The sequence below is a fragment of the Pseudorca crassidens genome, chromosome 1, assembly GCF_039906515.1.
Source record: "Pseudorca crassidens isolate mPseCra1 chromosome 1, mPseCra1.hap1, whole genome shotgun sequence".
NCBI lineage: Eukaryota > Metazoa > Chordata > Mammalia > Artiodactyla > Delphinidae > Pseudorca > Pseudorca crassidens.
In genome coordinates this window covers 108957281-108973407 of record NC_090296.1, presented here as the reverse complement: position 1 = coordinate 108973407, position 16127 = coordinate 108957281, and the positions used below count along the sequence as shown (strand labels likewise).

At 35.1% G+C, this 16127-nt stretch overlaps 1 protein-coding gene across 24 annotated transcripts in view; it reads left to right on the top strand.

Moving 5' to 3' along the window:
- ICE2 (interactor of little elongation complex ELL subunit 2) overlaps positions 1–16127 on the top strand; it is a 90247-nt gene that overhangs the window by 21730 nt on the left and 52390 nt on the right. For 22 of the 24 annotated variants that reach the window (XM_067749042.1, XM_067748981.1, XM_067748944.1 and 19 more), the window contains 7 exons: positions 2782–2919; positions 4046–4159; positions 4333–4492; positions 5453–5634; positions 11667–11708; positions 13313–14309; positions 15015–15190. In XM_067749042.1, coding sequence (XP_067605143.1) covers positions 2782–2919; positions 4046–4159; positions 4333–4492; positions 5453–5634; positions 11667–11708; positions 13313–14309; positions 15015–15190 — 1809 coding nt within the window. The remainder of the gene's footprint in view (positions 1–2781; positions 2920–4045; positions 4160–4332; positions 4493–5452; positions 5635–11666; positions 11709–13312; positions 14310–15014; positions 15191–16127) is intronic. The other 2 variants (XM_067748996.1, XM_067749003.1) reach the window with 1 other exon arrangement.

The following is a 16127-nucleotide window of genomic DNA, read 5'->3' as shown; positions in this document are numbered from 1 at the left end:
CAAGAAATTTAGGAGCTGTGTGTCAGGAACCAGGGACAAACAGGAAATATTTATTTATTATTGTGCCACTCACCATGCTACTTTCTGTGTCTGAATTTGTCTATTGTAGGTACCCCCATATAAGTGGAATCATATAGTATTTGTCTTTTTGTGACTCGCTTATTTTACTTAGCATAATGTCTTCAAGATTCATACATGTTCTAGCATGTGGCATAATTTCCTTCCTTTTTAAGGCTGAATATTCCATTGTATGTATATGGACATTTTGTTTATCCATTCTTCCATTGATGGACATTTGTTTTGCTTCCACCTTTTTTGGCTGTTGTGAATAATGCTACTGTGAACATGGTTGTACAGATATCTGTTCAAATCTCTGCTTTTCAAGCCTTAAATGTAGGGCTCTCCTGTTCAGCTCCCTACCTGATCTTAGAACTGGTTGAGGCATTTGCCCTCAAGCCACTTCACCTTTCATGGGTTTTCTTACTGCTCACAGCTCCTGTTTCTCCTCATTCTAGATGTTTGGCGTTTATTTATTTATTTATGGTCCTTGGAGATTCTCCTCGCTTTTACCAAGCCCAGCAGTGCATGAAAATTGTTAGTTGTAATTTATCCAGCATCTAGTGTGGTTTGGATAGGAGTGTTCTTCAAGGTACCTACTTTACCATATTGCCAGAGCAGTATCTGTTAAATTTTAAGCTTCAAACATGTATGAAAACATATTATATTTTCGCTTTCTGGAGCATAGTTATTTTCATCTTTCTTTGTAAGTGATAAATGTGTTTTTGGTGTTTTTAACTTTCAAGATACTTTGCATGTTAAATAACATTCGGGAGTGGGTGATGATGGGGAACAGCCTGAATCTCTTAACCTCCTTTGTTCACTCTTAGCAGTTTTTCAAACATAAGTAAATTACTAATTAAAATTTTTAATTAAATATATTAAATAAAAAAATATATATATATATATTAAATAATGCTCCTTTAGTTACTTAATATCTACCAGTTGTGAAATACCTTTAATACTGTGTAGTGTATCTGAGTATAGGTATAAAACTGTCTTAGATTTTCCCTTGAATTTTTCTCTTGCCATAATTACTGAGTTAAGTGAAACTCACTTAAAAAGCACTGTAACATCTAGCATAGTTTTACCAAGAAAGATGTGCTGATAAATATCTAATCAGAGTAGTCTATATGTCACATAGTTCTTATATATTGCTTTCCTTTGCATGTTTAGATTTTTGTAATGACTTCTATAGGATAGGAATATTAGGGGTGAAAGTTGACTAATATTATAAATGAGGAGCAAAGATATTATGCAGATCCGAGTTTGCGGTTTACTAGGGTTTTTAAGAGCAAACAGAACTTCTTCATATTAACCTATATCTGTCTTAATTGCAAGTAATACCTTGATTAAATATCAAGGTCATTATTGAAAAGCGTAGAATTGAGGGGGGAAATGTGAAAGATAATAGAGAGTGAGGATTAAAGAAAGAAGAGGATATGAAACTATAGATAAAAAGATGTACTGGAGTAATGTTATTGATTTGTAGCTTGACACACTTTATAAATATCTGAAGGGAAAGAGGGTGTAAGATATAAAAATATGCTTATTGGGGCTTCCCTGGTGACGCAGTGGTTGAGAGTCCGCCTGCCAATGCAGGGGTCATGGGTTCGTGCCCCGGTCCAGGAAGATCCCACATGCCGCGGAGCGGCTGGGCCCGTGAGCCATGGCCGCTGAGCCTGCACGTCCAGAGCCTGTGCTCCGCAACGGGAGAGGCCACAACAGCGAGAGGCCCACGTACCAAAAAAAAAAAAAATATATATATATATATATATATATATACACACATATATATATATGCTTATTGCTAAAAGCTTTTGTGATATAAACTATATTCTAAAAGGTTCAGATTAAGGTTCATTGAGAGAAGAAGGGAAAACACATACATTTGGCCCTCCATATTCGTGGGTTCTACATCAGTGGATATGGAGGGCTGACGGTACTATACCATTTCAAATAAGGGATTTGAGCATCCTTGGATTTTGGTATCCATGGGGGATTCCAGAGACACGAGGGACAACTGTATCTTAGAAGATAATGTAGTATGTATGGTTTTATAACTCCCCTACCCCCTCCAAAACTGCTGTGCTTCTTTGAGTTATTTACATGTTATCACATGCTTGGGTGAAACTGAATTTTTCTTCCTCATTACATTTCCTGGTAAGTCATTAATATTTTGAGAATATTTTGGAGAGAAGAAAATACTAAATACTCCATCATTTGAAGTAGTTACAAAATTTCTCATTTATTTTTTAGATTGAAGGTTAGAATGACCTGTAAGATAACTACTTCATTAATTCATTGTGCTTGGGGATCTTTTTAGGGTATTAAACTTACTTATTTCTAATCATTCATGTAACTGCTTTTATTCCCATAAAGTGTGTTAAAATTTTCACGTGGCTTTATTTCTTTGACAGTTTCTTAAATAGCAGAGAAAATATGATGTGTCTTCTCTAACTTTAAATTTTAATACAATTGCTAATTTTAGTATTATTAAACATCAATGTTTTAAGAAATTAGGTTAAAAAGAATTGTTATGAAAAATAAGAGTTTAAATCAAGTAAGGAATATACAGTGTGCCTGGATTTTTAGAAGTTCGGTTAATGAAATGAGGCTCATATTTGAAATGAATAATTATTTAGTCACATGTGACTAAGTTATTTTTGTTGCATTATTAGAGAAGTACAAAAAAATGAATTTCTCTTAATTTTTATTTTTTAGCAAATTTTAAAAGCTTGTATTGAACAAGTGAAAAAGTATCCAGAATTCTATACTCTCCATGAAGTCACCAGCTTAATGGGATTCTTCCCATTCAGAACAGAGATGGGATTAAAGTTAGAAAAAACTCTTCTTGCATTGGTAAGGTTTACCATAAGAAAATAAAAGTAAACTTATTTTTGTCTGAAACATCATCTGTATTTCACACAGAAGCATAATTTAGACATATTTCAGTATTTATGTTTAAATTTTGAGCAGTAACAAGATATACTTTTTAAAATACACAGTACAAATGTGTCCCCTTTTAATGTATGACTACCATTACTTGATGTTTTTAAAAATATCACTACTGGGACTTCCCTGGTGGTCCAGTGGTTAAGACTCTGCACTCCCAGTGCAGGGGTCCTGGGTTCAATCCCTGGTCAGGGAACCAAACTCCACATGCCGCAACGAAGATCCCATGTGCCACCAGCTAAGACCCGGTGCAGCCAAATAAATAAATAAATATTTAAAGAAAAAATAAAAAGTTAAAAAAAAATATCACTACCAACTTTATTTCTTGATTTTCTTTTCTTAGTTTCCATCTCTTTTATGTTTCTGAATACAAGCAGAAAGCTTTTCTTTTAAGGGGATTTTACTCAATATCATGTTGGAAGTAGGTGTGTGTAAAGAAGATATTTTAGAGTTTCTCTTATACCCTGCTCTGACTTGTACTTCATAAAATGAGAGGTTAGATTTTAAAATGACAGGGATGATTTCATGGCACCCTTATCTTGGACCCTTTTTTAAAAAAAAACCTATATGGAGGACTTCCCTGGTGGTACAGTGGTTAAGAATCCGCTTTCCAATGCAGGGGACTCAGATTTGATCCCTGGTCGGGGAACTAAGATCCCACATGCCGCAGGGCATCTAAGCCCACATGCTGCAACTACAGAGCCCATGCACCCCAACTATAGAGCCCACGCGCTCTTTAGCCTGCGTGCCACAACTAGAGAGCCTGTGCACCACAACGAAAGATCCCACGTGACCTAGCTAAGACCCAATGCAACCAAAAATAAATAAATAAATAAAATCTTTAAAAAGCAACTATATGGTGGTTGTCAAGTAAAAACATTAAGGTTTTGTCTTAAGATGGCTCTAAATTTGATATTTGCATTTAGTACAATGAAGAATTTTAAGTTATAAGTTTCATATGATAAAAAGATACTTCAGGGAAAAAATACATCAAGATTTCTGCAATAAAACATTCATTTTTTTTCTTATTTAGGGCAGTGTAAAGTATGTGAAAACAGTATTTCCCTCAATGCCTGCAAAGTTGCAGCTGTCAAAAGATATACCTACCACTGAAACACCAGAACAAACAGCTGCAGCTATGCATTATGTAAGTAGTAAAGTGGTTTTGGATCTTCCTAAGCAATCTTCTGTACCTCATAAAGTACATGTAACCTGGTTGTTCTAAAGTACCCTTCCTGAATTTCTCCCTTCTTTTCATTATTTAATCAAAGAAGTTTCTAATAAGTGTAATCAAGTAACAAGTTTCATGTTGTTTTTCAGGACATTAGTAAAGACCCAAATGCAGAGAAGCTTGTTGCAAGATATCACCCTCAGATAGCTCTAACTAGTCAAGCATTATTTACCTTATTAAATAATCATGGACCAAGCTACAAGGAACAGTGGGAAATTCCAGTGTGTATTCAAGTAATACCTGTCACAGGTTTGTGATTTGCCATGTCAAGTAACACTCTCAAAAGAGGAGTTGAAACAGTTCTATTTCAGCAGTCTGATTATAGGTGGTCATTTGTCAAATACAAAAAGCTAAGTTTTGATTTAAGGAGGGTGTAAATTTGACAATTACATTCAGTAGAAGAACTTTTTAATATATAGTGCTAAGTATACAATTGACACTCATAAATGAGTTATTAGATTTACAGGACCTGTATGCATGCTGGGTGTGTGAGAAGTAGAGAAAAAATTATAGTTTAGGGTGGCCAAAGATACATGAAATGGTGAGGTTCTTCTGTCTTTCACTGAAATAAAAGGAATGTGATACTTTATTAGACAGCCTCAAATGGGTTAGTTTCCACGGTTTATTTACTTACCTATTATTGGAATTCAGATTTAAATAAGTCTATACTTATAAGATAGTCTCTCTCTTAACAGTAAAATTAATATTTACACATAAATTCTGTACCAAATATTATTCCCCTTCTATTTTTGTTCATATTTAATAATTTTCTCATATCTTTTAGAATTAATATTCTTGTATGTAATAACATAATTGGAGTAAATGAAGGACTATGTTTAAAAACAAAACTACAAATTAGAGTTAAATGTAATATATTCTCCGTGGTAAACATTTTATCACTTTTTGAAAGTATAACCCAAGAGGAACCGAGTAATAATGACAGTAAAAGTATAACAATAAAAAACAGAAAATATTTTTTTAAATTGTTAGAAAAAGAACATGTTTTTCTTGCCAGTAAGAGTCTCTTGCCCTTAGATCTCTAAGAGACTTTAAAAATCTTTTCATTCAAGGCACACGTATGGGACATGTGCTTCCAGTTTCTATCCTGTGTCTCTTTGTTTAGTAATTCTTCTGTTATACATCCTGGTTTGTTTTTTTTTTAATATGACTACTAGTAACAAATCACTCCCATTCTTTTTCTGTGTTAAGGTTCAAAACCAGTTAAAGTAATTTATATTAATTCACCACTTCCCCAAAAGAAAATGACAATGAGAGAGAGAAATCAAATCTTCCATGAAGTTCCCTTAAAATGCATGATGTCCAAAAACACAACTGTTCCAGTCTCTGCAGTATTTATGGACAAACCAGAAGATTATATATCTGAAATGGAAGTATGTAATGCTTTCTTTTCTTTTCCTTAAGAGAATGTACTTGTTTATCCTTTTGAAGAATAACATTTTATTGCAAGTCTCTAAATCTGGTAGTTAAAAATACAGACTTTAGATTGAAACTTAAAATTGAACCCCACGTGGATCTAGACTTTAGACAACTAATTTAACCTCCTTCAGCCTCAGTTTTCTTCTTTTATAAAAGAAAGATGATAATACCTACTTCATAAAATTGCTGTCAGGATTAAGTTTGATATTTATACGTAAGATGCTGAGCACAGTCTTTAGTACGTATGTACTAAAAATTCAGTCAGTAATGGTGGTCATAGTGGTGATGGTTTTATTTAATTAGTCTCATTTGTATTCAAGAGTTCTTAAGTATGAAAAGGAACAGATGAGTTTGACTGGGGCAACAAGAATTTGCTGGATTGTTAATCCTTTTTAGTGTATGCTTATTATCTGCGTGACCGTAGGCAAACTACATAATCTCTTTGTGTCTAGTTTGCTCTGTCTGTAAGATGGGTATCATGATAACCTAACTCATAGAATTCTTGGGGATTAAATGAGTTAATACACCTAAAGCATTTAGAACAATGCTTGGTACTCCATAAATACTAGCTTTTATTATTTTGTGTATTTTGAAATATTTTTCCATGATTATTAGAGCAAGGCATTCTGTTTATACAAAACTTTATTCATCCATTCCACAAATATTTATTGAGCAGATACTGTTCCATGCACTGAGGATACAGCAGTAAATAAAAATGAAGTCTCTTTTCTTTCAGAACTTACATTAGTGTCAGAGGGCACAGATAATTAAAACAGTATCAAAAAAGCACACACTGATAAATACTATGCAGAAAAATGGAATAGGTTAAGGGGAAAGAGATGGGAATGGGATTCATGATCAGGAAGGCTTTTCCAAGGACAGGAAATTTGAACAGGGACTTGAATAAAGTGAGAGAGCAAACAAAATTAGAAAATAAAATAGAAAAATTTTTTCTTATTTACATATAAGAGCTCATACTATTTTAAGAATATTGGCCTTTTGTCTTTCATATTTGTTTATTTTTTTTTGGTTTGCCATTTGCCTTTCAGTATTTTTATGATGTGTATGTCATAAAGCACTTCCAACTTAAGTTTTTTGGAGGTATTTTTGTTTTTTGTTTTGTTTTACATTTTTAAATCTATCTAAAATTTATATTGGTGTGAGGTGAATGTCAGTAAGTAACAAGTGCTATGAAGAAACATGAAGTAGGTTAAGAGGGATGAAAAGTGACGGAGTAACTTCTTTCAGTAATGGCAGACCAAATAATTTGGGCCTTCCATTACCGATGACAACTAAAAAAAGCTGGACATATTATATAAGTTTATTTCTTAGAATCATCAAAGACCTAACAAGATGGGGGGTACTATCTGAGGACTGAGATACTAAAGAAGACCAGAATCCAGGTTGGTAAGCCTATCACTTAGGGTAGTTTTTGCCCTGAATATTATTTGCCAGTTCTGAAGAGGCAACAGAAAATATGCTTTTGGCAGCATCACAGGACTAGGAGGACAAAAGTCAGAGTTCAGTTTTCCACCGTGAGCTTGGACCCTGCAGGGCTATACCCCAGGAGTAAGAATGAACAAGAAATAAATCAGCTTTCTTGTAGATTGTATTCTGGGTTTTCAGGCCTTGAACTTGGATTCAGATGCTTTTGGATTGCTAGTGTCTCTAGATACCTAGCAAAAGCAAGTGACAATACTTCTTAGAGGAACAGAATGTCATTTTGAGCCTCAAATTATTTCTACAAACAAGTTTTTAAATATAGCATCTGGAAAACATTTAAAGATAACTAGACACTGGAGGAGTAAATAAAAATTAAGTTTATTTTCATGTACTGGATACTCTGAGCAACAACCATCACAAACAATGACCAAAGAAATAGACTCACAGAAATGGATCCTAGAATTATCAGTCACAAACTGTGAGCCAACTGTGTTTAATTATACAGCATGCAAGAAAATTAAAGCCATGTTTTAATTGGAAGGAATATGCCTTGCAATGTAGGGGATGCGGGTTAGATCCGTGGTAGGGGAACTAAGATCCCACATGCCGTGGGACAACTAAGGCCGTGCACCACAACTACTGAGCTCATGCGCCTCAACCAGAGAGCCCGCGTGCTGCAAACTAGAGCTCACATACTTGGAGCCCGTGCATCACAACTACAGAGCCCACACGCCCTGGATCCTGCACGCTACAGCTAGAGGGAGAAAACCCGCATGCCACAACTAGAGAGAAGCCCACACGCCGCAACTAGAGAGAAGCCCGTGTGCTACAACGAAGACCCAATGCAGCCAAATAAATAAATAAATATTTATTTATTTAAAAAAAAAAAGTACAGTTAAGAATTCTGTAAAGGGGGTTATTAGCACATTAGATAAAACTGATAAGAGAATTAATAAACTGGAAGATGGGTCTGAAATGACTATAATGAAACAGGCAACAAAAAGAAAATACGGAGAGTAGGGCAAGAGGTATAGAGAATGTAGTGAGAATGTCTAACATTTGTGTACTTGCACCCAAAAGAGAGGTGTAAAAGAGGTAATGGGACCAAACCATCTTGGAGACAAAGAAAAGACTCTTAAAAGCCACCAGAGAAACAAAAGGCACATTAGCTATAAAGGACTGAGAGTTAGACTGGCAGGTAACTTCTCAACAACAACGATGGAAGCCAGAAGACATTGGGACAATATATTCTCCTGAGAGAAAATAACCCTCTTACTAAAATTCTCTAACCAGTGAAATATCCTTAAGTAATAAAAAATTAAGAAAAGATATTTTCAGTTAAAAACTGAGTTTGCTACTAGCAGACCTCCTCTAATGGATGTTCTTCAGGCACAAGGAGAATAATCCCAGATGGCAAAAGGATGGTGAAAGATGCAAGAATGAATAAAGAATAACAAAAGTGAAAATAATGTGGATGGGCTCTAATTTGTAGGTGAGTGCAGGGGCACTTGGGAACTTAAATAGTTCTGAGATGACCTGGGTCCTAAGAACTCTAGAAACTAACCAGCCAAAGTTCCTTCCAAGACAAAAGCCTTGGCTCAGGAAAATTCCCCAGTGGTAAAGTTCATATTGAGCAGAACAAGGACATTAAAGGTAAAGGAAAAATAAGTTTTCAGATAATTGTGGGAGAGGGAAATAGAGAAAGCAGATATCAGAATGTACTAAAGATTTTATATGCACACACAAACACATGCAAACCTACATGCATACATACATACATCATGGTAACAGTGAAGCATGAGCTTAGAGCCATGAAGCTAAGAAAGCTATCCTGGCACACTCTCACACAGGATTGTCCTCCTGCAGAAGCAGGTGTGCCCATCTCAATTAAACATGAGAAACAGAAGAGGATTGTTGATGGAAATTCTTACAAAGTTATTAGAGGAAGAAAAGATAATTGCTATAACATTTTTACAGTCAAATGAAGAGAGATGTACCCACAGAACAGATGAAAACTAATGTGTTCATCCTTTGCCCTAGAAATCTCACTTCTAGAAATGTAGCTCAGAAGTACACTAGGAAAAGAATAAAATATTTGTGCAGGGCATTCACCGCAACTATAGGTATTCATTAGAAACAGTCGTCATGTCCCTTAATAGGGTATTTATTAAATAAACTGTACATCTTCAATAGCATACTATGCAACTATTACAGGCATACCTTGTTTTATCGTACATTGCTTTATTGCACTTCAAAGATGCTGCGTTTTTTACAAATGGAAGGCTTGTGGTAACCCTGCATCAAGCAAGTCCATCATCGTCCTTTTTCCAACAGCATTTGCTCACTTCATGTCACTGTGTCACATTTTGGTAATTCTTGCAGTATTTCAGACTTAATCATATTTGTTAATGGTGATCTGTGATCATTGATTTTTTTTTTTTTTTTTTTTTTTTTGCGGTATGCGGGCCTCTCACTGTTGTGGCCTCTCCCTTTGCGGAGCACAGGCTGTGGACGCGCAGGCTCAGCGGCCGTGGCTCACGGGCCCAGCCGCTCTGCGGCATGCAGGATCCTCCCAGACCGGGGCACGAACCCATGTCCCCTGCATCGGCAGGCGGACTCTCAACCACTGCGCCACCAGGGAAGCCCAATCATTGATTTTTTGATGTTACTATTACAACTTGCTGAAGGCTCAGATGATGGTTAGTGCTTTTTAGCAGTAAAGTATTTTTCTTAAGACATGTACATTTTTAAAGACAGAATGCTATTGCACACTTAACAGACTATAGTGTAAACATGTCTTTATATGTACTGGGAAACCAAAAAAATTTGTGTGACTCACTTTTTTGTACTGTTTGCTTTATTGTCGTGGTTTGGAACCAAACACACAATGTCTCCAAGGTACGCCTATAAAAAGAATAAGAAAGCTCTAGGTATGCAACTGTAGTGTGATATCCTAGATATACTGTTTAAGTGAAAATGGTCACTCAGAGAATTAAGTGTCTATACATCCTTAAAGATTTATATCCTAAGTTCAAAAAGAATTGCCAAATATCTTAAACTGCATTTAGTAATCATAGTATTAGTAATGATATTGCTGTTGTTATTTTGAACACATTAGATAGTATGATAAAGCAAATAAGTACTTATATTTGTATTAGAAACCAAGAATTTTAGCATAAGAAATACAAATGCCAATCAAAGGACTTAAGTAAAAACCTTATAATAATATTGGAATTATATAAAAAAGATGCCAGTGCCAACTTGAAGGGTTTCCCATTGGCCAGAGTGTGTCAGTTTGACCATGACAAAGAATAACTGCAATGGATGGAAACATATGAAATAGTTAAAATCCATGAATTCATAATAATATCTTTTTAAAAAAGTATTAGTCACCTTTGGAGGGTGCTAGTGTATCAAGTCATTATTCTGAAAACTGATTTTTGAAAATTCAAGTATTTGTCTTACTTTTCCAGTACAAACTGTATTTCAGGTAATGATGAAATACGACTGTTACCATTTTGCAGTTCCTAATGAAATAGTTAATCTAGGCAGTGATCATCATCAATGACTGCTAAAAGCATTAGAAGATTAACAAGGAATTTTAATGGGTAGATTAGTTTGTTGACCCTTGATGAATCAACAGAACTGTTGTAATATCACAAGAAGAAAGATAAGCAGATGACATTAGCCTTCTGATTGAAGTGGGAAGTACACAGTACCACATATAACATGTTCAGATTTTTTTAAATGTGCCTGAATCTGATCAAGCTACTAGATCATTTTAATAGGAAATGTAGGGGAAGAGTGTGTTAAATGATATCATGGGGATGCAAAATCCAAAATATGGAAAATTTTATAGGATAACTCATCTAGTTTCTTCTACAAATACCTGGTGGATATGGGAGTTGGCAGAGTATGGGGGAGAGGCATTTGAGAAATAAATTTGAGAGACATCACCCAAATGCAGTGTAGGGATCTTGGTTGGATCCTGATTCCAATAAACAATTGTAAAAAGAAATTGATCAGACTAGGAAATTTTAACAGTGATTAGATATTTCCAGCCATTAGGAAGTGTTAATTTATTGATACAATTAATATGTTTTACCGAAGAATCTTTTTATAACCACATACTAAAATATTTACAGATAAACTGCTGTTTTTATCCAAATTTGTCAGGGGTTGAGAACATTGTTTTTCAATTCATTAATTTTGGTTTTATATTTATGAAATTCCTTCATTTTATTATTGTGATTATATTATTCTTTTCCTGTTTCTTGAAAAGGCTATGAATGATGCTTCAGATTTTTAATGTCCAGTGTTCTCATTTTTATTGCTTTTTAAGTATTCTGTAATTATCATTTTAATTTCTTCTTTTATCCAATAATTTGGAGAGTTTTTAAATTTCCAAGTTCTTGGGTTTATTATTGTTTGTTTACTTTTTTCTTAATGGTTTCTAATTTTATTTTCTTCTAAACAGAGAGTCAGACCTTAACAGATTCTGCTTTATACTATATTGATGTTTTCTTTGTGTATTAATTTATAGTCCATCTTTGGAAATGCCCCTTCGATCCTTGGGAGGGAAAAGGTATATCTTTGCAGTCTATATGTATGTTTTCAGTCATTCATGTATCTTTGTTCCAGTCATTAAATATTATTCATACTTTCTACATCCTTATATTTACTAAGAGACAGTGTATCAATGACCAAGTACAGTTGTGTTTCTGTCAAATTTTCCTTTTATTTTTCAGTTTTGACAATTTTGATGTTGTTATTTGACATGTCACAGTTCATTATCTATTCATCATGGATTGCATCTTTTTCAACATAGGATTCCTTTTTCTATCTAATGCTTTTTGCATTGACTTCTCTCTAACACTTAATATTGCTAGTCCTTCTTTCTTTATTTCTTGGTGTCATGTCCCATTGTTTTGTTTTGAACCTTTTTGTGTAAGAATGCCTCATGTAAACAGAGTATAGTTTAATTTTATTTTTTGACTAAATATGGTAGTCTTTTTATTTTAGCAAGTGCTACCATTTGCTGAGAAACTGCTTACTATGTACAAGGATTATGCGAAGAAACTTTCTATGTATAATTTCTCATTTAATCCTTAGAATAAACCCAAGAGGATAACCCTATTATCCCTATTTCAGAGATGAGGAAATTGAGTTTCAGAGAGGTAAAGTAATTTACCCAGGTAGATCTTTCTTACTCACTACCTGAGGCTGTCAGAATATTTTTCTCTCAAATCCTAAACTGTAATCCAATTCCATGGTATTTATCTAAAGTGCTCTGCCAGACTGAGGAGAGATGTTGCTACCTAGGGAGAAGATAATTTATTCCTGAATAAATTAGAACTGTCTGTAGTTCTTCTATTACCCAAACAGTACATGAAAAACTATAACCTCAGTGGCTTCATGTCCCAGAAAACAATAAAACCACTTCCTATCCATTTCTCCTCTTATTACTGAGAGTTGTTTTCCCTGAGTAGATGTATAAAGAGTGTCACTGATTGATGTGAGAGGCTGTTGACACTTCCCCAGTTGCATTAGAGAGCAGCTTCCTTACCGTGGCGAAGACACTTTCCTCCTGGTCAGCTAAGTCTCTGCAAGAGTGTATAAAGTGGGTATGAATGAAGATCTTTTGCCTTCCTATTTGGCCTAACATTTCTTCTTTGTGGTCCTGTCTGTTTTTTTTTTTTTTTTGCGGTACGCAGGCCTCTCACTGTTGTGGCCTCTCCCGTTGCGGAGCACAGGCTCCGGACATGCAGGCTCAGCGGCCATGGCTCACGGGCCCAGCCGCTCCGCAGCATGTGGAATCTTCCCGGACTGGGGCACAAACCCGTGTCCCCTGCATCGACAGGCGGACTCTCACCCACTGCACCACCAGGGAAGCCCCTGTCTGTTTTTGATTAGTGGAAATACCTCTTGAGATGTGGTAGTTCACAAGTATTCCCCATTTCCTGTGGTATTGCAACTTGGCAAATTTTTCTGTGTTTCATCAACATTTCAATGGGAAGGTAAGGTTAAATAAATTAGGTGCTAGTAGTTTGTCAAAGCAAGAACATTTCAAAGCCATTAGACTTTTCTTTCTACTTTTTAAAGAGTATGAACTATGTTTGTGATGGGACATTGATGGGTGAGGGGCAGCCTGGAATTTTTGCTAATAGTTTGCCAATATATTTTCTTAAGATGTCTTATGAAGTTAATGAGTGCCGAAAAATTGAGACCCATGAAAACTTGGATCTGGATTTTGATGATGATGTCACAGAACTTGAAACTTTTGGAGTAACCACCACCAAACCATCAAAGTCACCGAGTCCAGCAAGTACTTCCATAGTACCCAACGTGACAGATATGCCCACAGCCCCCAGCATAGCAATCACATCTGAGGCACCAATTGCACCAGACATTACTGCTCATTCTAGAAGTATATCTCAGATTCTGATGGAACAGCTGCAGAAGGAGAAACAGCTGGTGACTGGTATGGACAATGGCCCTGAAGAGTGCAAAAACAAAGATGATCAGGGATTGATCCTCTGTGGTGAAAATGTATCAAATTCTGAGAAGTCTTTGGTACAAGATAGTGACTTGAAAACATCTGATGCCTTACACTTAGAAAGTTCTTCAGAAATTGAAACCTCTAATAAAAATGATATGGCTTCTGATATGGAGTATGTTGATGAAAGAGTGAATGTTCCAGAGAACACAGACAATAATTCAAAGGAAAAGCCTGTTACATCAGAAGCAGCTAAAACTGAAGATGTAATTCTTTGCCATAGTGATACAGATGAAGACTGTTTAATCATTGATACAGAGTGTCAAAATAATAGTAATGGAAAGACTGCTGATATGGATTCTAATTTAAGTTCTAAACCAGCTAGCCTAAATTCTTCCTCAGGACAGGCTTCTGTAGGAAACCAGACTAATACTACTTGTAGTCCTGAAGATTCATGTGTTTTAAAAAAACCTATCAAACGAGTGTATAAAAAATTTGATCCAGTTGGAGAAATTTTAAAAATGCAGGATGAACTCTTAAAACCAATTTCCAGAAAAATACCTGAAATGCTGTTGATGAATTCAGAAAATTCTAAACAACCTCCTAGTTCTGAGCAACCCTCTGCTACTTCAGATGCCTCTAGTTGGCCAAAATCTATATGGCCTTCTGTGTTTCAGAAGCCAAAAGGACGTACGTAAATATTTACAAAGAATTTTATATTAACTGTTTTGCTTGTTCCTTATCCTTAGGTTTTTTCCCCCCCCTCTTTCCCCTACTTTCTCTTTGTTATAATATGTGTATGATCTTTATATAGTCATTGAGAGTTCATTTTCCAGTCTACTGATCAGTATTTCAGCTTTCAAAACCTTCACTCTAGCGATGTACCCACAGTTGTATGGATTTTTGTAACCTGTGTTTATCCAACATTTACAATGGCTGCTAAGCTATAGATAATGTGGTTTGCTGAACTGATGAAGGGAAAATCCAGCAAAAATAATGATAAATACTTATTAGTCTAAATTTACTTATTCTTGGTGTTTAGACTGTAGTTTTGTACTTTTTCATTTTGTGAAATAGATGTAAGGCTGTACCTCAACTCTGCCTCGATTATGAATAATACTACTTTTTTAAACTTTTTTTTTCTTCATATGTTGTCTCACAGATTTATACTTTGCCTAGGGTTAGTGAAGGTAGTAGGTAAAAGGAAGAGAACCCTAAAGCTTTGATTTCAGCTCTTGCTGGAGTTCCAGTAAAAGTAAACAGAAATGGTAATAGTGTAATGGTTAACTCAGAGGAAACAGAAGGTTGATAGTTGAATTGTTTTATCTTGGATTATGATGGATAAAGAGCTAATGTATTTTAAAATAAAAATGACAAATATAATTATTTTTAAAGGATTGCCATATGAACTTCAGGACTATGTTGAAGATACATCAGAATATGTAGCTCCTCAGGAAGGAAATTTTGTTTACAAGCTATTTAGCCTACAAGACCTGTTGTTACTTGTGCGATGCAGTGTCCAGAGGATAGAGACCAGACCACGTTCTAAAAAACGGAAGAAAATCAGAAGAGTAAGTTGTTACCTGGGGAGTTAGGGTGTGGTAGCATAAGTAGATGATAAGCAAATATTTAACATGCCATTCTTATGAAGTTTAATTTTAAATTGTTGATCACTCTTAGAGTAGTTTTTTCAGGTTGAGTTTTTTTAGTAAAATACTGAAAACACTTTTAATAAAGTGTTTAGTTCAATGTAATAGTCATGAGTGCCAATAACATTCTTGCATGGAATATATATAAACTTTGTGAAAAACGGCACCATTGTAGATATTGGCACCATTATAGATATGACCTAGACTGGCACATATGTTCCAGCTTTCTCTGTGAATTTGGATTTCCTTTATGACATATTAGCCTCTTTATTTCTTACTTTGGGAATCTTTTTGAGTCATTTTAGAAGTTCACATTTTGAGAAGTGGGCTTTCATACACATTTGAAATGTCTTCCCAGGACTGTTAGAAAACCAAATGTCTTCATTTCTTTTTCCCCTATTGTTTCTTTTGGGATTTGATATAAATATTTCCCTCAGTTAAAAAAGTTTTTGCTACAATTTGAGTAATTTGTTCTTTCGACAGATTGCTACATTTGATATTTTAAGGTCTCTTTCAGATTAATTTGATTTTTGTGTGTGTAACCACTGAATTCAGGTAAATAAAGAGGAGGTTTTATGGTGTAATTGATTACGTAAGAAATAGTGAAGTCTCTTTAATTTTTTCTTAAGAGATTTTTTCAGTTGTATCCATTATATCATAGTTCACTTTTCCTTCCTTCCTCCCTCTTTCCTTTCTTCCTTCCCTCCTTTCTTCCTCCCTCCCTTTCTTCCTTTTTTTTAATTAAAAAAAATTAATTTATTTATTTATTGGCCACACTGTGTGGCATGTGGGTTCTTAGTTCCCTGACTAGGGATCGAACCCACGCCCCCTGTATTGGAAGTGTGGAGTCTTAATCACT